At 45.1% G+C, this 24,381-nt stretch overlaps 2 protein-coding genes across 8 annotated transcripts; one reads left to right on the forward strand and one right to left on the reverse strand.

Moving 5' to 3' along the window:
• Nucleotides 1–21,954, reverse strand: prdm4 (PR domain containing 4). Of its 7 annotated transcripts, none has more exons than XM_088282727.1 (12): nt 21,787–21,954; nt 4,168–4,228; nt 3,995–4,110; nt 3,736–3,924; nt 2,915–3,652; nt 2,679–2,828; nt 2,493–2,611; nt 2,321–2,406; nt 2,116–2,243; nt 1,537–2,037; nt 969–1,137; nt 1–881 (listed from the first exon to the last, which is right to left on the reverse strand). In XM_088282727.1, exons 3-12 carry the CDS (start codon nt 4,107–4,109, stop codon nt 533–535), a joined length of 2,544 nt encoding a protein of 847 aa, XP_088138853.1. In that variant the 5' UTR covers nt 4,110; nt 4,168–4,228; nt 21,787–21,954; the 3' UTR covers nt 1–532. The 7 variants fall into 7 exon arrangements, with proteins under 7 accessions (XP_088138853.1, XP_088138869.1, XP_088138825.1 ...); XM_088282743.1 differs by having other exon boundaries at nt 3,995–4,124; XM_088282699.1 differs by lacking the exon at nt 21,787–21,954 and adding an exon at nt 4,370–4,634 and having other exon boundaries at nt 3,995–4,084.
• lrrc17 (leucine rich repeat containing 17) lies at nt 12,783–24,223 on the forward strand. Its single transcript, XM_088282756.1, has 5 exons — nt 12,783–12,906; nt 16,493–16,830; nt 17,347–17,818; nt 21,823–21,978; nt 23,427–24,223. The coding sequence occupies exons 2-5, from the start codon at nt 16,552–16,554 to the stop codon at nt 23,849–23,851; spliced, it is 1,332 nt and encodes a 443-aa protein (XP_088138882.1). The 5' UTR covers nt 12,783–12,906; nt 16,493–16,551; the 3' UTR covers nt 23,852–24,223.
• The last annotated feature ends 158 nt before the right edge of the window (nt 24,224–24,381 follow it).

The following is a 24,381-nucleotide window of genomic DNA, read 5'->3' on the forward strand; positions in this document are numbered from 1 at the left end:
CACGTTTGAAAGCATATCTTTAACACAAAGTAAATAAACAATACATTCTCGATTGCTTAAGCATCTGTCTCATTTCTAAACATATACACTTAGAAACATTGTTTTAATTCTTCTATTAAATCAAATCCAAATATAACGTTGACGTTACATTATTTCTTTTTGTCCACATTAATGACATTTTATTGAATTATGTTCAAGTTATTATTTTTGTGTCCCACTTTAAATGCTGCGATAAACGTATTTTTAGTTGAATCACCTTTAAATAAATACAGACTATTTATAGTTGCACATAATAATTACGGAAAAATTATAAATATGACTTACACTGAAATGAGTCAAAGGCAGATAAAGAATGATAGAGCTTTTATGCACCTAAACAAAAATTCAGAGTTTTTTAGCAGCGGCGATATGTTTTTGATATTCAATATGTAAAAAATAAAATTTGGTTTAGAAATTTTTAGAAAAATGAGAGGTAAACATTAGTGTCATGTATGGCAGTGAATAAATTAATTTGGCTAAAGGTAGACTGGAGTCAATGAGGGGGTGACGGTGACTTTTCAGAGTTATATCCTCCGATGTCTTCGCTCCTGCCAGAGTCCAAACGTCTCTCTCCGCCTCTCCCCCCGCTATCCTCAGCTTCCTCTTCCTCTTCGTCGTCGTCCTCCTCCTCGTCCACGTGTCGCTCCTTGCGGGACGAGCGTTCCGCCTTGGGTCCCTTGCATATCTTGAGGTGTCGCGTGAGGTGGTACTTGGTGAGGAAGGCTTTGTGGCACTTCTCGCAGACAAAGTCCCGCCGGCCCTCGTGCGAGTTCATGTGCTTCTTCAGGTGGTTGGGCTTCAGGAAGTGCTTGTTGCATTTGGGGCACTGAATCCGACGCTCGCTGTGGGGAAAATAAAAAAGTGATGAGTTAAAAAAAAAATAAAAAAAGAGATTACGGAGTTATGAGGTGGGGAAACGGCGGACGTACTGCGTGTGCGAGAACATGTGCTGATTGAGGTCGTGCTTTCGGATGAACATCCGCTCGCACAGGTCGCACTTGAGTTTCTCGGCGCCCGTGTGGATGAGCATGTGAGACGCCACGTGGGACTTTTGCGTGAACGACTTCTCGCAAACAGTGCACCGATAGTTCTTCTGACCTGTTTAAGGCGGAAGGAAAGAACGGGCAGTGACTAAAACGTGGGTAACATTTTATTTGAAGTTAGGGGAGGGAAATGTACTTTTTGACTTCTATACCCGTCAATGGCAGTGAATGAAATACGTGTCATTCTGGAAACTACTTTTGTTTCATTGATCAATGTCAACTTTGCATCAAAAGTCACATAATTTACCGAATGACTTTATGACATGTTTCATAAGGATTCATTCATGTTTATGACAGATGTTATAACATGATTATGACAGTCTTATAAACAAACTTCAAATAAAGTGCTTCCAAAAAGGTGTAGTAAATCAAAATAAATCTCATTATTATTTAGCGCAGGACCTCAGAAGAACTGCTATAAACACACAAAACGTGACGATGTAGTCATACACACCTGTGTGTATTTTGAGATGCATCCTGAGGTTGCTGGGATCACTAAAGGCCTTGCTGCAGTACTCGCACTTGTGCGGCTTCATCCCAACATGCCCCATGAAGTGCACGTTGAGCTTGGTGGAGGTGATGAACGCCCGCGAGCACATGCTGCACTTGAATTTCTTTTCCCGCGGGTGCTTCGGACCTTTGGAGCCGGTTCTGGAGGTCCTGGTGTTCGAGTTCTGATTGGCGTTCAGGTTGTCCCCGTTGGTCTGCGCTGCCGCTTGAGGCCACGGAGAGGACGAGGAGCTCGACGTCCCGTTGGTGAGCTTCTCGTCCGGTCGTGGAGGCACTTGCTGCTGCTGCTGCTGCTCTTGCTGAAGCGGGTGGTCCTGCTGCGGTGGGCTGTGGCTGTGAGCGGGCTGGTTGTGCTCGGGGTTGCTCATGTGAGGCTTGAGGTCCGAAAACGAGGAGCAGTCTTTGCCGCACTGGCACAGCTGAGCCTCGGGTAAAGGAGGAACACCTGGACACAAGATGGCGAGATGGCGACGATATTGTCAGCAGTACAGTGCAAAAAAATGAAGTACGTGAAGAAACGGACCCATGAGTCGACAGTAGTCGCGGCTGTAGTAGAAGCGCAGCTCCTCATCGGGGTGGATCTCCATGGTGGTGCAGAAGAAGAGCTTCCCATTGGCAGAGTAAGCGACCAGGTTCTGCTCTTCGCGACTCCTACAGGCAACGAGGATTCGAATTAAGAAAATAATCACGAGAAGCTTTTTATTTTTCCAGATTCAATTTTGTCATACCTTGCCTTGTGTACAAACATCATCCAGTTGCATTCGTTCTCATCTGCCGTCACGATGTAGAACTCCAGCACATTGTTGTGGTACATCTGTCATCATGGAGTGTTATTCCTTACACACCGTTTTATGCGCCGGGTCGATTTGACCAAAGCCATAATAATGAACGCCAACTAACCTTCCAAATCTGCGGCGTGTCCTTTTCCGGCCAATCAGAGAGGTCGACGTTGCTACAATGCTGGCCAACCATCGGCCCGAAGCAGGTCCTCGCCGGGATGATGTCGCGTGCAAAAACACCTGACGTAAACAACAAAAAGAAGATCGTCACAATGCCAGCGCTGTCAACCTGCTTCGGTTCTCTTACCGAGCGGCTCGTCAGCCACGGAGATGCGTAGGCAAAGCGGACGCGGGATGGAGAGGCGAGCCCGGCTTTGGATGGGCGCATCTGGGATGAACGTGACCGGGCCGTGCTCAGGGCAGTCTGACGTATACGAGCGCTCGCACAGAGTGCACCCTGAGTGACGATGATTAAAGACGGCAGCATGTTGTCATTATTCGGATTACTTTATCTCTTTTTCAATCATTTCCAACAATACTCACAAATAGTGTAAGCAGTAACCATGCTCTCCTTATTTGGGCTTGAATCCTCCAGTTGCAGACTGGAATTGACGAGCACCAGGTTGTTTTCCGGTCCCAGCGATACCTCCGTGGTGATGGGGGACACATTCACTGAGTCCAGCCCCATCCCAGAGTGCCCGTGGAGGGACACGGGACCCAGCTGGCCCTGTCCGGCCATGGAGCTAGTGAGCACCACGCTAACAACGCCGGAATTCAGCTCCCCGTTTGGGTGGAGCTGGTCCCCGAGTCCTCCTGCTGCTCCACCTCCCGAATTGCCCATGCGGCCCACCATGTGATCCGGCTCCATCACTACAGGGAGTTCCAACACAGGGGGTCCATGCAAGGGCATCACCCCGCCAGATGAATCCACCCCAGTCAGGGGCTGGCTCCCACCATCAGACACCGGGACTACCCCGACTCCATCCATGGATGCCAGCTCCTCTCCCATTCTGTCCGGGGACATGGGGCTGCTGTCACGAGACTCCATGGCTAACCCTGTCGAGTCCAAATCATGGCTGCCAGTCTGGTGGAGGTCTCCTTGGCCACTGACTTGTCTCGAGTCCATGGGCACCAGGCCTTGCTCCAGTGGGCCGCCCGCTCCGCTGTAAGGGTCGAGACCCGAGGGGTTGTTGCTGGCCACGGAGAGGGTCCCGTCCATGTTGAGGCTGCTGGGATGGATGTACTGAGGTGGTGGACGGTCAGCCAAATAGGACAAAATACCTAAAGCAACGAAAATGACCAAAAAGTGTCTATTCATTTGCTTTCCTCACTTCCTTATTGATGACCTTTAAAGAATGACCTACCCGGTAATATATGTCGGAAGTAGCTGCTCTCCAAGTGGGGGTATGGAGGGGGTGGCAGGGAGTAATTCCTATCCGGGAGGCCACACATGACTCCTCGATCCCCCAGAGGGCCCATGGGCAGCATCAGGGACAGCGCCGAGGGAAGGGAGCCTAAAGAAGGACCCAAGCTGGGGATGGCAACTGGCATGCCTGCAAGAAAGTAGACACAGTAATTGAAAAGTCATTCAGACAGCACAAAGCGGCGTTAGTGTTATCCTACCTGGGGTGGGGATGGTGTTATGTGGCGGTGAGGTGGCCAGACCCAAGTGGCTCGCACTCACTGAAGGCACACTCAGCTGGTCCATGCCCACTGGACTCAGGTTCATGTCATTCATCCTACAACATTGTCACTTTATTGAGACATCAGTCATGGCTGCATCGATGCTAGCTTACCTGAAATCAACAGCTTCTTTCCATCAGTAAACCAGACAAGGGTACGCTGACATATCTGAACCTGCAAAGTACGAAAAACGGCAATTTCCATCTCCATTATGCGTATTTGACTAAGCAAAGCATACTGCCACCAGCTAATGGAGTTTGTTTTTGACAATGCTAACTATGCGTTAGCCTAGCTCCCGATGACAATCCTACGTACCATAAAATAGTGTTTCGGATCAGAACATTAAGAGATAAATGTGACGAATCGCGATCAAACGTGAGTCCCTATCCTAAAAGAAAACGGCAGCTTTAGGGGAAAAAGTCGTAAAAAACTCCTCAAAAAAACAATAACAAACGAGCAGCGTAGCGGCACTCCTCCACTGCGCACGCGGAATGACGTCATAACAGGGAGACTGTTGCGCATGCGCAGTAATCCTAGCCGGGATACACTTGCGCATGCGCAATTGAGCTCGTCGAGGACTTGCCCTACCTTGTCAACAACTTCTAACAACCTGTACGTAACTACATAAAACAAAACAAGTACTAAAAACGATTGACAAACTTCTGTTCGCGGAATGATGGGTTTAAACTCGATTCAGCTGTGTGTGCGTGAGTGTGTGTGTGTGTGTGTGGGGGGGGGGGCAACTTTGGTTGACATAGCAACGACGCTTCGCGTCCTTTACGACGCCATGAAAAGAACTTAATTTTAAAAGATTATACTCGAAAGTACTCACTCGCTTAAATATATAGCGAACACGCAATGAATAAATACTTAAATGAATGAATGAATACCTTTGCTGCCTGAAATGTCCAGTAGGGGACAGAATATAGTAATTTATCAAACTCACGGCCCCTTTAAAAGTGACTTTCGTCCATTTATCTTAAAAAAGGTACATTTTCCTTGTCTGTATTTTTCTATATTTCCTCCATTAAATATGGGCAGTATATTCCAAATTAATCAAGATATTCCAAATTAATGAAAAATCCAGACAAGGAGCGCTCTGGGGTTCCTCATGAGTTTTTTTTTTTAATTAATCATCCCTATGTTGACTAACATAAACTCATTTTATGATTATCAACACACGTGGAAATGATCAAAGCTTCCCCATCATGTGAGCAACCCCAAATTTATACCTCCGCGTCCTCACGGTACATTACAAACTCTGCCAATTTATCACCCTTCACATGCTACAAAACTTGTTTGTGCATAAAAGTCACCAGATCTTCAATTTATCACTAAAGTTCCATAATGTACAACAGATGAAAATGATGTAAGAGGAGCTGCTAAGCATGACTGAAGAGTGGGATTACAGAGTATGTCCAGTAGTAATGTTGGCAGCTTTTATTTTCCCTCTTTTCCCCCCCTATAGGGATTTTGCATGGCTGCTTCTTAACACAGCTGCACAAATGACACAGTATAGGTCCGCTGTGTTTGAATTGGAGGTGATTTCTGCAGAGTCAGCGGGTTTGCTCAACGCCCACAACCTTCTAATAATGTGAAAAACTCCAAACAGTGTGACGGTGGCATAAATACTGATGATCCAGTGTATGTGCCGAGACGGGTGGAGACGGTTTTCGGGGGCACCTCGACACAAGGGGATTTTATGAGCCCATACAAAGCGGGAGTCATCACTAGGATTCACATTTTTATGCATATTTTGGTGATGAGATATTAATTCAAGCATCGACATTAAAACAAACATGCACGCAGTTGTTGTCGTTTTTTTTTTCTTTCGCCCCCATACTCCATATGTCGTTACACTCTCTCGTCAAAGATTTTGTCCTTGAGGCAAAGTGTCTGGAGACACTTCATAAACAGATGTTTAAAGTGCCTTAAAAACCCTGAAAACGACTTTTATGGAGGCTTTGACAGAATCATTTGCACACTTTTAAAATTAATCGCTCCGTCCTTGACACGGCTGACTTCATTTGCAAAGAAGAGTCGAGGCTGAAGTTTGAATGCAGAAAATACATGTCATTACCTATTGAGGGTTGCGAAATTTTGATGCAGCTTTTATATTAAATATTCCCAATGGATGTACCATTAAAATCTCATGATTTTTTTTTTTTTACACAACAAAGTGAGATAGCAGATAATTCTGAGATGCCCCCCCCCCCCAAAAAAATGGGACCTCAAGATAAGGGATTAATTTTTTTTAGCGACCACAACCTCAACTAAAAAAATAAATTAATTTAAAAAAAAAAAAAATCACACCTCAAAGCATCATTTCCCATTAAAATGAATGCGAGTGTCACAAATCCGTTCCAAAAACATTTTTGCAATTTTGATTTAATAAGGAAACTATCCATGTGTAATATTCCGTTTTACAAAAACTTTATTATAATAACATGGAATAAAAATAATGAAAATTAATCTGCACCAAAGCATTACAGCTATGAACTTTAAACAAAAGTCTTACTCAAAATGTAACCATTTTCACTCATTATTGTCTCAAGCATCAAATTGTTCTCAATCTTTTTGCAACACTTTCAATTTAGTGACAATATAAATAATATATGAAGATCGTGTTTGATTCTTGACCTGCTAAATGCGTTAAGTGCCTCAAAATGACTCGCATTGTGAATTGGCGCCACAAATAAAACCAAATTGACTTTGTTTTTAGTGTCACCGTGACGACCGACGCTCAATGCTTCCCTGACCTATTTTGTTGTTCAGTAACGAGAGAAATTACTGGGGGGGAAAAAAAGTCGGACATTGGTCATAGGTGTTGGCCAACAACTGTCATTGTTTCATTACGCTCGACCAGATTTAAAACTGCAAAAAACACAACTAAATTAAAACACGTCAGACTGTTTTCTCTTTCTTTCTGCAAGTTCCGAAAGTGGCAACACCTGGAAACAAAACAGACTTGGTGCAAGAAAGTCTCCATACTCAGCATCAGTTAATGACCCTCACCGTAAATGCCCCCTTCAGCAACAGCTTACTGGAACACGCTGACTCACTCTTTTTGTTCGACGGATCCTGAACTTGTAAACCTCCTTTTCCTGAAGCCCTTCGCTGAAGAAGCAGTTAAGTAAATACTTGACACAAAGCGATGCATTTAGCAGATTTAAAAACATGCATTTATGCTGCGGCTGAAGGTCCAAATAAGCGGGCCGGTGTCAGACTGTGTGGCGAGTTAATTGAAACCAGACGCGACCTTTCAGCAGGTATCCATCTGAGGACACCAAACAACTGTCAAGGGAGCGTACCACCTCGTTCTTGTTTTCAGCGCCGCGCCAGTGTAGAGGAGCGCTTGAATTATTACGTCATTTTAATGCGACATTTTGGAAGTAATCGCCAGGACTTCGAGAAGCCAAAAATATTAGTCGTAATCAGCTCATTTATGTTGCATAAATAGTCGGGGATTTTCAACCAAAAGGCCTTAATGTCCATTATTTATTTATTTTCATGCTAATGACACGCAAAAAAAAAAAATATAAACACGAAAAATGCGCCCCCCCAGAAACAATGCGCACGTATTGCGCAACACGCTAATTAGCTTATAGAATAACAAATAAAAAAAAAGAATTGGCAGACATACGGCAAGTCAGACTGTATTAAGAGAATAAACAATATATGAATGAGAACGTTCATATTGTGGCGGAAAAAAAAATTGTGAGGCTGGATGGGAACAATTAACTTCATCTGTTCACCAGACCGAGAGGGCGGCCGTTCAGTTCCATAGATCTGCCCGGTGTGTACATGCATGTTTGTTTTGCAGTGCTCCAGCGCTCCCCTTTCATCCCAGCCACTTCGATCTCTATTCTAAACTTCATCCTTTATGGCTTTAAGATGGTTAAAAACAAATTTGCACAATTAGTTGTCTTTGTCGACAAAGCACAATAAGCATCTGGTTTAAGAATGTTCTTATTGCTTAAGTGAGGGTGACTTCAAGTCATTATATGTTTGTGAGGCCAGTCAACAACAACAAAATCAATCCCAGTTCTTTTTTTTTTAAGTTTTCATCCTACTTCTGAGGGACAAGTGTGCAAAAATCTACGATTTATACAACCAACAAAAGACATAAAAAAAGGAAATAAAATGTCAGGATCTTTCTTTTTCGAAATGCAGCGTCCCCAAAACTAGGTTTCGTTCCTTTTATTTTCTATTTCGCTCAGTGTTCAGACCGCAAAGAGACAGACATGTAATTTTCCGTGATGGCGGTGGCATCTTGAAGAACAGTTTTTCCATTTCCTTGTATGATATTCACATTTTTCATTTATTTATTTTTTTTCCTCTCTCTCTCTCAACTTGTCTGTGGTAAGAAAAACGCTGGAAATGTTTCTGAGGAGTATATGGAAGATTTTCAGTCGGGTACTTGGAGAGGCTTTCGTATCCACAGCATAATGACAGAGCGCGCAGAATGAGAGGGATGGAAGATATGCGTGTCTTAAATGGCAAATTAAGGTCCAAAAAATATCGACTTCTATTTGTGGACCGCTCTCAAAAGTTGCGAGGAACACCAAAATGACTGATTCGTATTAAACGGTACCAAAAGGGTGGAGCTAAAAATAATCCCTTTGTGGAACTGCTCACCAGATCCGCATTTACTGGTACAACTGCCACAGTACTGTAAAACACGGACACAACCGCAACGTGACCACACGGGTCGAAGCAGCAGGAGCTTGCCGGTTCAAAAAAAACAGACAACTAATGAGGACGCCGACAAGTTCGGACACATGTTTTTAATTACAAAGGAGCAAGGGATGAGGTCTTGGCGAGTGACGATATGCAGCTCAGGGGGTCTTATCTTGGATGACCTTTGACCCCTCCCATAGTTGGGTAATGATGTGTCTTTAAATCACGTCTGCAGAGAAATACACATCTATACAGTGAGACGGTTACCGAACACGATGGAGGAGGGGGGGGCTTTATGCGGGGATAAATGATTGGGTGATGACTGAGTAGAGTGGAAAGACCCGATACAACACCATCACATCGATCAATCCGCTTGTCAAGCTCGCCCAACTTTGGCTCGGTGAAGTCAATGAAAATAGCACGATGATTTGTAGGCTGCAGGTCCTCAAAGGATCTTGATCCGAGCGCTCTACAGCACGGCGGCGGATAAACACAGCGGGCGGCATATAGTTGGCACCGGGGCGGAACCCTGTGACACACCGCAGACGCTAATAGTTGCTCGGGTTTATGGCGCCGTTGTCTTTTTAAACTGGACCTACTGAGGAAAAGTTGGAGGAACTACAGAAACAGGATGTGGAGAAGCGGGTATTCTGGACAGAGCAGAGCAGAGATGTTTGAGGGTAAGTAGTCTAAATGGAGAAGCCAAACAGTCAGAGGTCATGATCATCATCCTTGGATTGTGCCAAATCCCCCAATGGGACCACAACAAACATACGAGCATCCAGTCCAAGATTGCGTGTCGACCTTCGTCCCGCTACCCGAATGATTTTCCAATCCTATGGCGATGGACAACATTAATTCTTTCAAGTATCTGGGATACTTGTTCATGGTAAGATGACAAGATGCCGCAGATATCGACGATGGGCTCCACCTCGCCCAATTATAGACCTGCATGTGATCCCGCCGCGCAAGGACATAGTGAATGATCTGCTTCTTTCTGGTCTCGTCAGACCACAACACCATTCTGAAGCAGCTCACGACAGTCCGTGACAGTGATTCTCGGGGCTTACCCAATCAATTTCCTCTCAACTTAACCGTGAGGTCCCGCAACCGACTTCGACTTCATCGGCTTCTATCGCCGGAACAGGGACTGGCTGATGATCGCAAGATCACCATGCTTCTGTTCGGGAAGGGTTAGTCTGAAGACTCCAGATCAATCCAGACTAGCTAAATGGCATTTCAACAGACAACAAATCCACTCACACCTTTTGGACTCTTGTTTAGAAGGGATGGATATTTGATTGAATTTCCTCGATCATATTCGGGGAAAATAATTCATTAAATCGATCAATTGTTTTTTTTTTTCAAGGGATTCAACTGAGACTAATAACGCCGCCCACAAGCGTTGCCAAACAAAGCGCTCGAGTTCTTTGGTTATTTACACCGCAAACTAGTTGGCAGTGCCTCAACAGTGCCTCCGGTGGCAATCCGTTTGCCTCCATTGTTTGAAGACACGAATAACAATTGTCAACAACTAATGCAAGTACATCAAAAGTGATCCAATGAACAGCGAAACCAAAAATGTGTCTGGAGTAACTGCAGAAATGCGGGATTCCTTTATAACTTTGATAAAAAGGCAGACATATGCAAATAATTACTCGTTCCAGCTGGGAGTATTTTCGTGTCGTCTATATGCTGCTACCCAACAACATAGGCTGACATTTCTGTTCCCCCACGCAGGAACAGGATTCTGTGAACTAGATACCACCAAGACTGAATGTCATCATCAAGCTAGGGCATGCGGGAATATGATCTGATGTTGTGGTGATGTACACCTGGTTTTGCTAAATTGGTTGTTAATATCTGTCACAGTCTGACAGAAGCCCCCGCAGGAAGAAAGGGCCGACATTTTTTTAATGACTTAATCCTGTCAGTGTGAGAATGAAACCAAAGTATTTCTGCCAGGGGGCAAGTTTAAAAAAAAGTTGAAGCCTTCTCAACTTTCAACCACGCAAAACACTATTTCCTGACACGACAGTTTCTTTGGGAGGGGGAAACATCCAGTCCTGGTGACCCCCACACCGCCCACTCCCCAATTGGAAAAACTACTCATCCAAAATTTGCTTCGGTTCACGAGGCAGGTTGCGGACCAGGAGGTTGTCAATTTAAATACCTCAGACTTCTCGGCCTGCTAGCAAGGCCGAGAAATTACCGTTAGCGGTACGCTAACACAAACAATCCTCCCAATGGCAAGACCCCCAAAGTGATGTAATTGACTCCGTAATGTGCTATTGTTTCTAAGTCAAACTGAACTGCGTACCCCACATCTATTAGGGGCTTAATTTAATTCCACTGTTGGTTTCTCATCTCTCCGTTGTCTGTCCACAAACGCATTCCTGTGCAGTTGCACGACGACTTTTAATCATCGACAACATGACACATAAGCTGACCCACTGTAATAAACTGCCATTCGACGACGTAGGAGGATTTGAAAGCCTGGGAAAACAACAGCGAAAAACGGTGATTCACGATGACGTTTCTTTTTTTTATGCGAGCGATGAATGACTTTCTTTGCTCCTCACGTGGGTGAGGGAAGGGGGGGGCCTACAGCCTATGGTCATAAAACCAAAAAAAAAAAGGGAAGTCATACAATACGTGTTGCAGATGGTGCTATGGGATCATTTAGTTGGCTTAAATAGTTGCATCTGCATGGCCGCGTGTTTCCATTGTGTGATGGACGGTGGCCAGGTACAGTAGAGAAACAAAAGAACCGAGAGACAACAAAAGACAGACAGACAGGAGATAAAGGGAAAGAGAGCCTTCCTGTGAAAATGGCATAACGTGTCTGAATTTAATTAGGTCGCTTTTTTGTTCCGAAGATAAAGGAAAGTATTGCTAACATGAATGACAACATGCGGAGGGGGTAAGAAGGGAAGGAAGCTTCAGGCTAATTAGAGGCCTGCAGTGTTTTTGTGTTTACATGGCTGCCAAACTTGCTACAAATAGCACGATTGCAATGAATCATTGCGACGTTTAGTTGGATTTGCGAACTCCAGGCGGTACTGCCTTCGAACGTGCTCATTTCATAAGCTTCTGGGTTTAATATTAGCGTAACGCGGCCAAGACAATTAGCATCTCGACATGCGTCAACAATAAGTTGTTTTTTCATCTATCATCTGTGCGTTCTGATCCAAAGCAGCCCGCGGGCCACTGGTTGGGGACCAATGACTTCAAGCATGTACGGTCATAACCAGGCCCAGACTTCACAGTAAAAAAGTCGCAAGCTACTGTTTGCCCCACGCCTGCCGCTAAAGTTACACACGGCGCTTAATGGTTCACCGTGTCAAGGTTTTCCTCTATTTACTTCAACCGGAGTTGTTATAAGTGCCCTCAAGCCAATGGAAGAGTTTGGCAGTAAACAATCCATTTCAGACGGAGCCCAATGGTGGTCCTAATATGGTGCTGTTTCACCCACTGTTGATCCACTGGAGAAACGACAAGGGGGGCGCAGGTCCATTATTATCAAATAGCCCGGGGATTAACCCACGTGGAGGCTGCTTTGTTTCAGCTGGGCCTTACACGTAAGCAACTAGTTGAGGGGGAGTCGGTCTCTATGATAAACATAACACTGTAAGCTGCTTTATTTGCTTTGATACCTGGTTGATAGAGGGAAAATTGCTGACAAGACTTGAATGAAACTGCATCTAAGGGTTCTTATCATCCAAGGCAAGTTCTTCCTCTCCAGATTGGGGACAAGTCTATTTTGCAGCAAACCTGGTAATATTTACATTTCTAAGGCTTTGCCGTCTACCATCAGACTGACTCGCCATGCATCAGGCCAGTTAGAACGAGATCCAGGAGGCGGTGGACTGGATGTTCAGGGCAGACCCTCTTCTGTGTGAGTTATAAAATGAAAACCACACACACAGTCCCCCAATTAGCTTGCATCTCCCCTCCCGAGAGAGAGAGAGAGAGAGTGTGTGTGTGAGAGAGAGAGAGAGAGGAGTGGAGGAGCAGCCAGTTGTTCTTCACTCCCTGCTTTAAGTTTAGAGGCAGACGTTCTTGGCTAGGACGCCGCGCTCATGTCAGGATTAGGAGCCGGGGACGCGGGACACACCGGTGATCTGCAGGTCCTAATTGGCCGACCCGAGCCAGATTCGCTCCCTGGTCAGGTAGGACTGACGTGACACTGTTGCATTCCGGTCCAGTCTGATATACATCCTGCCACATGTTTGTGATTACAATCCCTCTAGGATTGAGGAAAAAAAAAAAACGAGACTCATTCATGCTTTTTCCTGACATTGTTACGATACTATTACTGCTATACTGTTACTATAACACGACAAGACAAAAGAATTCATCCACTCCCCTTGTTTGTGCACCTTTGGCGGCGTTATATACACATTTGAAAAGTTGCACGAGAACTTGGAAGCATATAAACACATCCTGTCAATGTGCTTAGATGGATGGATCCAATTAAGAGACGTCTCTGGACTAAAATGGTTGACTTTGAAAGAATTTGCCAATGTACAGTTCCGCTGATGTAAGCGCGTCTTGCAGACATCCCGTTCCCGCTCCGTCAAGGCCAAGATCCCCTTCGGTGGGGAAGAAGAAAACTTTTCATGGTGGCCCCATGGAACATCCATGATTTACTAGACTGTCCCTTGTGACGAGGGACCGATCCAGATAAGGACGTCATGTGCATGAGAGGGGAGGGGGTTAATGTAGCCAATTTTAAAGTAGTCTCGGTAATTATGTCAACTTAATGACTGCTTATTTAGAAGAATCTAGACTCAGCGATGCAAAATCCTTTTTGTACTTTTTGTGTATGCAACTTAATGCAAATGGACAGAAAGAGGAGGGAGGGGTGACATGCCCCCCGTGTGAGTAAAATTCCAGCCACATGTGCTTTCACCCTGGAATTCTGCCCCGGCCAAGAGAAGGGAAGGGGAGGAAAAAGGCTTAACTTGCAAGTGTGTGTTGATTAGTTAGGCTCATATACTTCAAGTCTTGCCATTTCAGCTTCTTACTGCTCCATTTAAGCGGACCCCGATGGAGACAGACTCTCTTTATTATCTGTTCAGTGTTTACTTCTCATGTTAGTTCTACCAATCCGTCTGGTAAAAGGCACACAGTCCAGGGTATTAAACGTACCAATGTATGTCCAGGTGCCCTATTTTCGTCACTCTCTAGCACCGAGCCAAAGTGCCCATGATGACCCACTGAGTCATGATGAATGATTTGAATGAAATGCCGACTGTACCGATTTCCCACTGAAGACAAAATCCAGATGTCGGAGGGGTTTTAGTGCATTAGCGCAGCAGCCAAGACATGGGAAGGGGAGGGAGGTTGTTGAGGGGAGGGTGACGCTGCAACCAGCAGATCTCAAGTACTATGCATTGGCAGTCCCAACACAAAGGAAAAACATGGAACAAGTTGGAACAAAGAGGGATGTTTAAGAACGCCAATCTCACGTTGCGGTCCAACACATCACCTCGATTTTGTGAAAGGGAAAAACTGGTTTTCTGTCCCTCTTTGTAGAAATAAACAAATCTGTCTTCAATTAGGCACTCAGGGATCCTGGCTCTTACTTGCCGAGTCTGCATAGTCTACTGTATGCCTGTACACTACGCTCTGTTTTCTGGTTCGACATTCAAAAAAAACCACACTTGCTCTGAGAAACGCAGGGGGCCCTTGTTCTCTCGCAGTTGTTTTTGCAAGCGCTCTCCTTCTGGTTCTACTTTCTTTCTTTTGTGAAACAAAGTGGCCCTTGTGTCAGGATAGGTCCCCGTGGAGCTCCATGCCGTGTTTGGAGTTATTGGAACAAGTGGAGACGTTTTTAGAAAGTGCTGATCCATTCAAAAAGCTTTGGAGGAGAAACTGTTCAGTTGGTCCATGTCCTGTGAATCGTCCGAACATAATCATGTTCTACCTTGGTTGTTCGAGACTTGAAAATGATTTTCAAAGATGTAAGCGCTTTCCATCTGTGTTTCCTTGATGCTCAGAGTGCCTTTCGCCACACAGTTTTCCTCCTGTAGGTGGCATGTGATGATGTCTGTTCCTCGGTCTGCTGACGTCAAATGACCCATCAAAAGTCCGTAGACATTTCGTAGACACGGCATGAGGCGGAATTTGTCTCCCCTCTTCCACGAATAATCCGATTGTATATGAATTCAAGTCGGCAAAGTGGGCAAACCGTGCAAAGCAACGGAATACACGTCTATAAATGGCCACACATCTGCTCTGTAACTTTGTTTTCAAGGCACATCTGTAAATTGTATTGGTTTCGAAAACCATGAGTACAATTTATGACCAACTGAAATCTCCAATTTTCAGGTTCGTAATCATGCCGGCCCAAGTATAACACCCATAACCATCCCGTCGTTAAGGACTACATGCTGGCAGTGTTCCTCGAGCTGGCATGCTTTCTACAACTGAGCGTAGACGCAGGAACGTTCGCACAAAAAACACAAAATGTCTTTACAATTTGCACCTAATATAAGCAGTTAACACAAACACCCTGCAGGATGTCAACTAATCATGCTGACATGCGGTATTGACAGCCAAATATGGAATTAGCAGACATACTAAAAGAGAAGAAAGATTAAGTCTCTTGGAGGGAATCCACTTTGGTACCAAAGTACAATAAATGATGGCACAAAGGATTAAAATAGATTAGTAAACATGTTACATAACTGGTGCGCACAGCCCATGGAGCCTGTTCTTACCATTTAAGTCGGATTTTGCGCAAAAAGTCACTTTAAGTATGTCGTTTTGAGGGCACAGAAGCGTTAGACAAGATCCCATTTCGCTAAGTTTTTCAGCAGCAAGTCTGGATGATATTTTAAGCCACATCCTTGGAGATGGAAGTGACCGCAGCCCTGTGCAAAATATTGACTCGCAGAAGTTTTAGTTGGGACAATAATGCTAGCCTGTGATGGCTAATTCAGGGCGCTGCGGGCACGAGGTGAACCACATTGGCTTTAGTGGGGAATGTATTGTATCGCAGATGAGTTGCTGCTTCACAGCTGTGATGGCAAAAGTGACCCGGGCCAGTTCCGATGGCTAGGAAAAGACTGACCGGCTATAAACGGGGTTACACTTAAAAGAGTGATCATGTTTCATGGAAGGGAAAGACGATATGCTGAGTGACAACAACGAGGCACTCAGTACGAAGGCTTGGTGGAACCTCACGAGAAGTCATGGCAACTAGGGTGAGGTGATAGACTGCCTCCGAGGGCCCATCCGCATCCGCATATACATTCGCAGCTGTTTCTGTCTGTTCCCGCTCGATTATTCACACAAAAGGATCATCTGCACTGACGGGGTTGTTCCAGTGTGCAAGACACAGCAAGACTGTTAAGGGGTGGGTTGTGGTTTTGGTATAGTTGGAACTGACTCATTGTGTGTCTGTGTGATGCTTGGAAAAGGTCTCGGCTTCTGATCGCAAAGGAGTTACTGAAATTAACATAAACTGCGAATCCATCCATTGAATCAGTCAGGGTGCACTCATGCTCTTCGAGCTCTTAACCTGAAGACCTTTTCCATGCTTCCTTTTGCAGAAACAATGACCTATTCAGTTCCCAGTGCATAGACCAAGGTCCAGAAAGGTGGGCTTGAATGGATACAGACTAGAACTTAAGAGATCTGGACAAAACCCTTTGGAGGGAGCGCATGAACTTTCAAAAAATAAGCTTCAGTGTTCCTTGTTTTTACTGAAACACAATATCTAAATCCACTTGTCCTCTTTATTTCCAGCTGTGACAACCTCATCACGCCGTCTTCCGAGCTTGATCTGACTACCCTCCTTCTCCAACATGCGTCTCCTCGCCGCGCTGTCCCTCTTGCTGCTCTTCCGGTTCGCCGAACCCCGCAGAGGCCCGCGGTCCGGCGCCACGGAGAGAGGGACGGCCGAGTGGGCCCAAACGCGGGGTAGGGGAAGGGCCAGTGTCGTGAGGCGCCAAACTCAGGAATGCAAGGAGTACATGGAAGCGGGAGAAAAGTACCTGGACTGCCAGGACAGGCAGTTGACCACCGTGATGCAAGACTGGCCCAAAGATATCCACCACCTGCTGCTGGCCAGGAATAAAATCCAGGCAAGTACAAGCAGCTCTCAGGATATAAGACACGTAGCACCTGCTGCAGTCCTGATGCAAGCCACAGCTTGTCCCGTCATCTTTTATGTCTCCAATTAAGTCGTCTGGTTTCATTTCCATCCAGTCGGTGGATCTGACCTCTCACCATGACCCAAATTGCAGCCAGTTTGTTGACGGCATGAACATCTGTGCACCATCACGAGGGGGGGGCTGAGATCAAACGGAAATTTCTCTGTTTGTGCATGTGTGCTTAACAGAAATGCACTCATTCAATGAAAAACCTTGCCCTTGTTTATACATACATGTAGGATTTTAAAGAATGTTGTCAATTTGATTTTGGCTAAAAAGGGCTGCTGGGGAAAAACTGATTGTCAGAACCGTGACCCCCGTCCTTGCCTCTTTGCGGTTTTGCTAATTACAACACATTTACTGTACCTCTGCATCAATGGATCCTTGGGATCATGGGACATGTTTCAATTCCTGGAATGACAACAAATCCCATATCTCATTGTTTAGGTTCTGAGGGACAACATGTTCTCCCAGTTCAGCCAACTAAAGAGCCTGGACCTCCAACAGAACGTCATTTCCATGGTGGAAGACCGAGCATTTAACGGCCTTTCCAAGCTCAGGACGCTGCTGCTTCAACACAACAGTCTGAAAACGGCCTCCGAGGAGGTCCTACTCCCCATGCCCCGCCTTACCTACCTCCGTCTCTACGACAATCCCTGGAGCTGTCACTGCCCGTTGGACAGCCTGCTTAGGACGCTGCAGGTGCCTAGTAACCGCAACCTGGGCAATTACGCCAAATGCGCGGAGCCCCTTTCGCTGAGGGGCCAGAAGCTGAAGAAGCTGAACGTGGACTCGTTGTGTGCAGGTGACAACCAGGTGGATGAGACTCAACTTAAGCCACCGATCAAAAAGCCAGTGGCCAAATCCTTGTGCCACACCTACATGTTCCCCAAACCTCTGCTAGACTGCAGCTACAAAGGTGAGCATGATTGTCTAGACTAGAGGACTTCCCCGACATAACCCAACTCTCATGCTTTCACTATCACAGCGATATATTAGAAACTATGGCTCCGCACGAATCGGTGGTGACTCGGACTGTTTTGCGAATTGCCCGTTGAAAATGAACGGCAAATCAGAAATTTGGGATAAACAGTCAGTCAAGAAAGACCAAGGAGCCAATCAGAGGATAGGGAAAAGGCCAGCTTGTTGTCCCGGTGAGGAGCAACTTAAAAACTGATGAAGTCAAGTTTTTGGGGGGTTGACATCCCTTTTAAAGAGACAGACCCAATGCTAATATCGTTTTAATTACAGCTTTGAATTTTATTTGTTCAACAACAACAAACAACATATGAATCCTCTGAGAGGAAGTTGTAAACAGCCTTTAAAAGTCTGTCTTTGTTTTTAAACCTCGCTTGGCTAAAAGAAAGTCCGGATAGAGACAGGCTGGAATTAGCGACAAAAAGATTGGCGCGAAACAAAGACAATGAGGAAGAAGGGGGTTCAGTTGACATCTGGTCGCGTTTGTTTCTTCAGTTATCATTTGAGAACTGTTTCGGTGTCGTCGCTACATGACGATTATCGCTCACGCTGACTTATCTCGCCAATGTCCTCTTCCAAACAATGCCCCGTTTTGTTGGCTCCCACTACCACAACACAGAACTCATATAGACTCCGTCTGTCTTTGAGAATGATTCAGACCCCAAAACATCTTTCGAATCATTTTTCACTGAACCCAAATCCCACAAAGCACCATCTGTGTCGGGCAAATGGTCGAGGACGGATGTTTAGCATATTTTCCGAGTATTTCTACAGTAGGAACTTGAATGGGGTCTCTATCTGACTCCTGACATCGATTCCCGGCAGTTCTTCATCTAGTTTATGATGCAACCTGAGTTTTGCTTCTTAAAATGTTACGCAATCCTGATGTTGAGTAGAATAAACATACGTATCGGTTTCGTCGGTTACGATCTTATGAAATTGGATGACGTTAACAAGGTGACGGGTTTGTCTTACGACCCGGAGCAATGAATGCAAGTCATTTATCAAGGGTAATAACTTTTGGCTGTGGCGGCTATTAAACGGCAAGACTGTTTATCTCTCGCAACAAAAGACGATGTCACAAAATTCAAGTTGGCAATCACTTGACAAGAAGCACTGGCCCAAATGTGAGAACGAGAGATCTGAACCAAGCGTGTATGGGGGCGGAATAAATTTGGAAACAGTTTTCTTTCTGACACCAGAGACCAGAGAATTTAACTGAAGCCTTTTTAGATTTCTCCGCGTCCTCATTTTCCTCCCTGGTGTGCAAATGGCGCCGCCCCCGTGGTTTGAGGGCTGCTTTTCTGAGGTGAGCCACAGCAAATTTCAGGCTCCACGTCATTCTCAGCGCTGCGATTCACTCAAGGCTGCTTTAGATGTTGCTTACTGATGAGAACTTTTTAATTAATGCCATTACTCAAAACAACGACCGATTAAAAAAAAAAAAAACTCTTCCAAAGCGTCTTGGAGGGAAACGAAAATGTATTCGAACATGATTCTGCTGAGGATGCAGCTTCTGCCAGGTAATGAGACATTTCCTGCAGGAGGTCCGTTTGGAACTGGACTGTGCGCCAGAGTTATGAAACGCGCGTTTGACAGCAAGGGGCTTCGGGTTCCCCGTAGAAATGCGCCGCTGACGTTTACACCCTGCACTAAAAAGATGGCTGCGTGCGGATACTTGTGCAACCATAAAGCAAAACGTCTTGGATGAAAAACCTGTAATTTGCCAAAATGTGGGCCTGAATTCGAGGCGCAAAAAAAAATAAAATAAATAAATTGCACAGTCCAAACAATATAAACTATGCGCATTTACAACTTACAGACTCTCAAGTCACGCTCCTTTCACCCTCTGAAGTAGACCATGTCGATTAACGTCCACCAGTCCAAATAAATCAAAGCTGTATTTAGGCTTCCTCACAGGCTATTACTGTTACAGCCTGGAAAAATGGATGCTACTTTGTCTAACATCGACATGTTGGCGACGGGACAACAGGGCGCTCTAAAGCAGCCACGACAGTTCAAAACTGTCATCTCGCATTTTTTTTCCCACCTCCTCACTTCTTGCTTTTTCTGCATCACATGCACGCACTCACAGCAGACGACGAGGCGCTCTAAAAAGGTCACGACAGACTCCAAAGTGAAGCGCAAGGGCACCAAAAAAAGTAGGACAATTGAAATACCCCAAGCCATATTTCCACAAACCATCAATTTTGCTTTCCTTTTATGAAAGATATCTTTCGTCAATCTACTTTCATCGAAGTATCCAGAGTAGGAAATGATATCTTTCCTCCACCACAGCTTCTCTCTTGGACAGCGAGAATTTGTGTGTTTGGTCCCAATGACAGAGTCAGTCCTAGAGTCATGAAATGTTACCTTAAAAGTCTGCTCCTGTAATAACAACAAACCTTGGAGGTGCATTTCTGTATCCAGACTTAGCTTCACGGCACCGCGTCTCCACGATAACAGCTTACAACATCTGTGTCGGTTGAGTGTGCTTAACATCTGCACTGTAAAAACCCGTCTGCAAGCGTTCTCGGACTAAATTACAGCGTCCATGCAGGAAACTGCACGCAGACAAAAGATGTAACTGCAGGCATACGACGCAAGTATGACTACGTCCGATCACCTGCGACTAGTTTACTACAAAGACAATCAGCCATGTTTAATTGGATGCCGCAAACACTGTTGAGCCCACAAAAAAAAAAAAAAAAAATCAAAACAGCTTTTGAAATATGTTTTCATCATTTCATTCAAACCGTGACAGCTGAACGTGCGTCACACGTCTGGTTCTGTTTAGAAAGTGTGAAGAAGCTGCAGAAAACTTCTTGAGTCTCGACAACAAAAATCGCAACAGGCAAAATATTACAAGGGTGGGAGAATGTTCGCATGATTACTGTAAGTCCGGCCAATCAGAGGGGAGATGTGTGTGAGTGTGGACCTTGGAAACGCATTGAGACACTTGTGTTTGTCGTAGAAAGGGGAAAAAAAAAAAAAAAAGGGAAAATGCACACAACCCCCGCAACATCTTGAAAATAGCTAGACTCTGACAAATCGGATCTTCGGGGGCTCCCATTGACTCCGAGGTGACCTGTGGGAACTTGCGAATTTATGAGCGGCGGACGTGATGGACAAAACAGATGCAAGAAATTCAGGTCGATGCGAAACACGCTCAAGGGTTCATGGCAACAAACTTGCATTGACATTACGATAATATTAACCCCGGACGCGACGGATATAACGCGACTTAACTACATATATTCTTTATCCTCTGCAAAGATCGATTAATTATAATGCCCCCTGGTGGCCAAGGCACCAAAAAAAAAATAATAATAATAATAAAATTAAAAAAATATTTAACTATTTTTGTTACATTTTTTGGGGTTTTAATGACATTTCAGATGATTTAAAACTCACTCACTGCCATTGACGGCTATCGACGCCAAAAAGTACCTTCATTTTACCGAGGCTGGTAGTGAATGAGTTCAAAGATTTGAAGTGTTTTGAGTAAGTATTCAAGGAATGAATTAAACTCTTAAGTCAAGGCATCACTGGACGTTGAATCACGCGTCTCAAATGAAAGACGACCATCTTTGTGCACCAAGGAGGGGCTAAGTTTAGCCTGGGTTGTTAGTGGAGATGACGGGGAGTTTTTGACATCCGGGGCATTTTATTTTAAAAATCATAACCCCCTTAAGCCATTTACTTTTAAGGGCAATGTTTAAGATTAAAATGCTTTATGAAGTGTCGTGGGATCACAGTTTGTAGTATAATTATGGTTTAAATTAATGTATGCCAGTTACATGTGGTTGTTCGCTATTTATGAGCGGGGCTCACTCGGTATTTACTAAAAAAAAAACAACACACAAAATGATGCTCGCACGCTACTTGCATTCTCTCATGCCGACTTACTCCAAAAGAATTGATCACTCCTCCACTTTCTGGCAGGTTTGAGCAACGTCCCGTCCAACCTGCCTTCCGACATCGTGAAGATGGATCTGTCCGGCAACAACATCAAACATCTCAGGCCCAAGCAGTTCCTGCAGTCCAAAGACCTCAAGATGCTCAACCTCAGCAGCACCAGCCTGAACCAAATAGACACAGGTGCCAGAAAAAACACGTTTGTGTACTTCCGACATTTACTGCCATTGACGGCTAAAGACGTCAAAGATTTTTTTTTTTAACTCAACTGGTAATGAATGAGTTAATTGCATGCTCTTAATATTAATACCATTTAAAAAAAATCAAGCACGGCGAATGATCTTGACCCTCCGGCATGTGTCTCTCATCGCGCTAATGGACCGCCGTGAGGCTCAAAGCTAACGATGTCTGCCGCGCGGAAATGAAACCCTTAACAAATCCCGCCAGTTGTATTCGTTAGTGCGTCCGTGTAAATAATCTCACCACGGGCTTTCTCTCTGAAGTATTTGGACTCACTGCCGGGGTCGTTACGGCCTGGGTAGGGACAATTTCTCATCAGATATCTCTTTTAAGACGTGATACGCCGGTGAAACTCGATATTTCCTTTAAATAATCCAGTGAGAGTTTAACACTCTATTTTCAGTATGCAGGGGAAATGTCCGAGATGGTTTCGGAAGGTCGCAGTCAAGCAAGCCAGAGATAAAACAGGACGTCTCCCTCATCTTCTTCTGTTATTTCTTAATATATTCAATTATTTTTAAACATATGGTTACCCCCCCCCCCCCCGACTTCCTGTTTCTCTCCCCTTCGTCGTGGAGATCAAAGCGAAGGCAGCAAAGCGCAGCAGGAAACGCTTGGAAATGTCTCATTCCACTCGCTCGCTTCCTTCCCGTCAGCGTACGAAGACACTCCATTGACTCACGTTCATTTCCTGTGAGGGACGACAGAAAGGGGGGGGGGGCGTCACGCCACATGCGGGCAAGCGGATCATACCGATGTTGCAGTGCCACGAGGACTCTTGAAATTTTTCACTTATTGATATTCTTTGCGATTGTTCGAAAACATCCAAAGAAACCACAAGATGGCGCCAAAGCACTATTTGAGAGGAAAGTGCAGGGAACACCGCCGTTCCCAGGCGACGGGACCCAAACACGTTTCGAAGCAGACATTATTAAATTAATTCAAGTGAATAACATTTGATATTTACTGCCATCACCCTTACTCGCAAAAACGGCATCAAGCCGACAAGATTTGGACTTCACCAGACTGCTGCATTCTTCATTTGAGATACTTTTCCAGGCCTTTACAGATGCCTCTTTCAGTTTCTGGAGGGTTTCCATAGGTTGCAGTCACCTCTTCAGGTGGTAAAATGCATGCTCTATTAGGTTCAGGTTTGGGGATTGACTTTTCCCGCCTGATGAAGTCCTCTATTGTGTGTAAGCACTATCGAATGTCTAATTCAAGCAATCAATCTAAAAGGCAACACCCGAGCAACTCGGAATATTATGCTCACTTGAAAAATGTGCGTCTTGGGGGAGGAGCTACGTTTAGCCAGGGTTTTTAGCGGAAGAACTTAAGCAAGTCTGCATGGGCCAAAACATTTTTTACCAAGTCATGTGTTCTCCTCCCAGGTGCATTCGCAGGGTTGCTGTACCTCCGCGAGCTGGATTTGTCCAACAACAGCCTCCACTACTTCCAGTACGGCGTTCTGGAGGACCTCTACTTCCTGCGCAAGCTGTCTCTGGGCAACAATCCGTGGATCTGCGACTACAACATCCACTACTTGATCTACTGGCTCAAGCTGCACCCCGGCGTTTCCCACACGGGCCTCACCTGCGCCGAGCCACAGGAGTTCCGGGGCTGGCGCGTGGTCGACTACGTCAAGACCTACAACGGGGAGTGTCCCAAGGATATACAGACAGGGGGGACCAACGGGGCACAGGGGGGGACAGAGAATGAGGCGCAAGAGCTGGTGGCCGAGACGGAGGAAGGGGTCCGGCTGAGACCCCTGAAAGAGCGCAAGCTGAAAAAGTTTGAGATCATCAGGTTGAGTTAATCTAGAGGCAGATTAATGGTTGAAGGTTTGTGTGCAGGGGGATTTAGTCTGGGATCAGGCGGAAGAATGATCACAGGTTGACTCAGTGATTTTATGTTTTGAAAGGAGGAAAAAATGGATGTTTTTGTCCTCTGTTTCATGCAATTTATGTAAATAAGAATGGGAAGTCTTTTACGGGGTATTTGAATTCTTAGAAGGGATCCTTAGTTGTCACATTGCTGTGCTTAGTCATCTTTAGTTTCTGCAGAAATTTTTGTATTCCCCAAATCAAACACCGCCCCCAGCTGCTCGAAACTATGAACTACAGGTGCTTTATCTCTCAATTCATTTTCTTTTTGTACTAGTGAATGAATGAGTGGTACTTTGAATAAGATCTTTGGAAATAAAAAAAACGTGTCTATTTTTTCTAGAGGTTTTTTTTCAACCGGCAAAACGTTCAACCCACTGGTCGAGTAGATGTTTTGGACCTCATCAACCTATTTTTTTTTGTTACTTAAACATCTCATGATGTTAGCCACCTCTGCTAAAAC

Source organism: Idiotropiscis lumnitzeri, chromosome 2, assembly GCF_059441095.1.
Source record: "Idiotropiscis lumnitzeri isolate Australia: NSW breed Sydney's pygmy pipehorse chromosome 2, RoL_Ilum_1.0, whole genome shotgun sequence".
Taxonomy (NCBI): Eukaryota; Metazoa; Chordata; class Actinopteri; order Syngnathiformes; family Syngnathidae; genus Idiotropiscis; species Idiotropiscis lumnitzeri.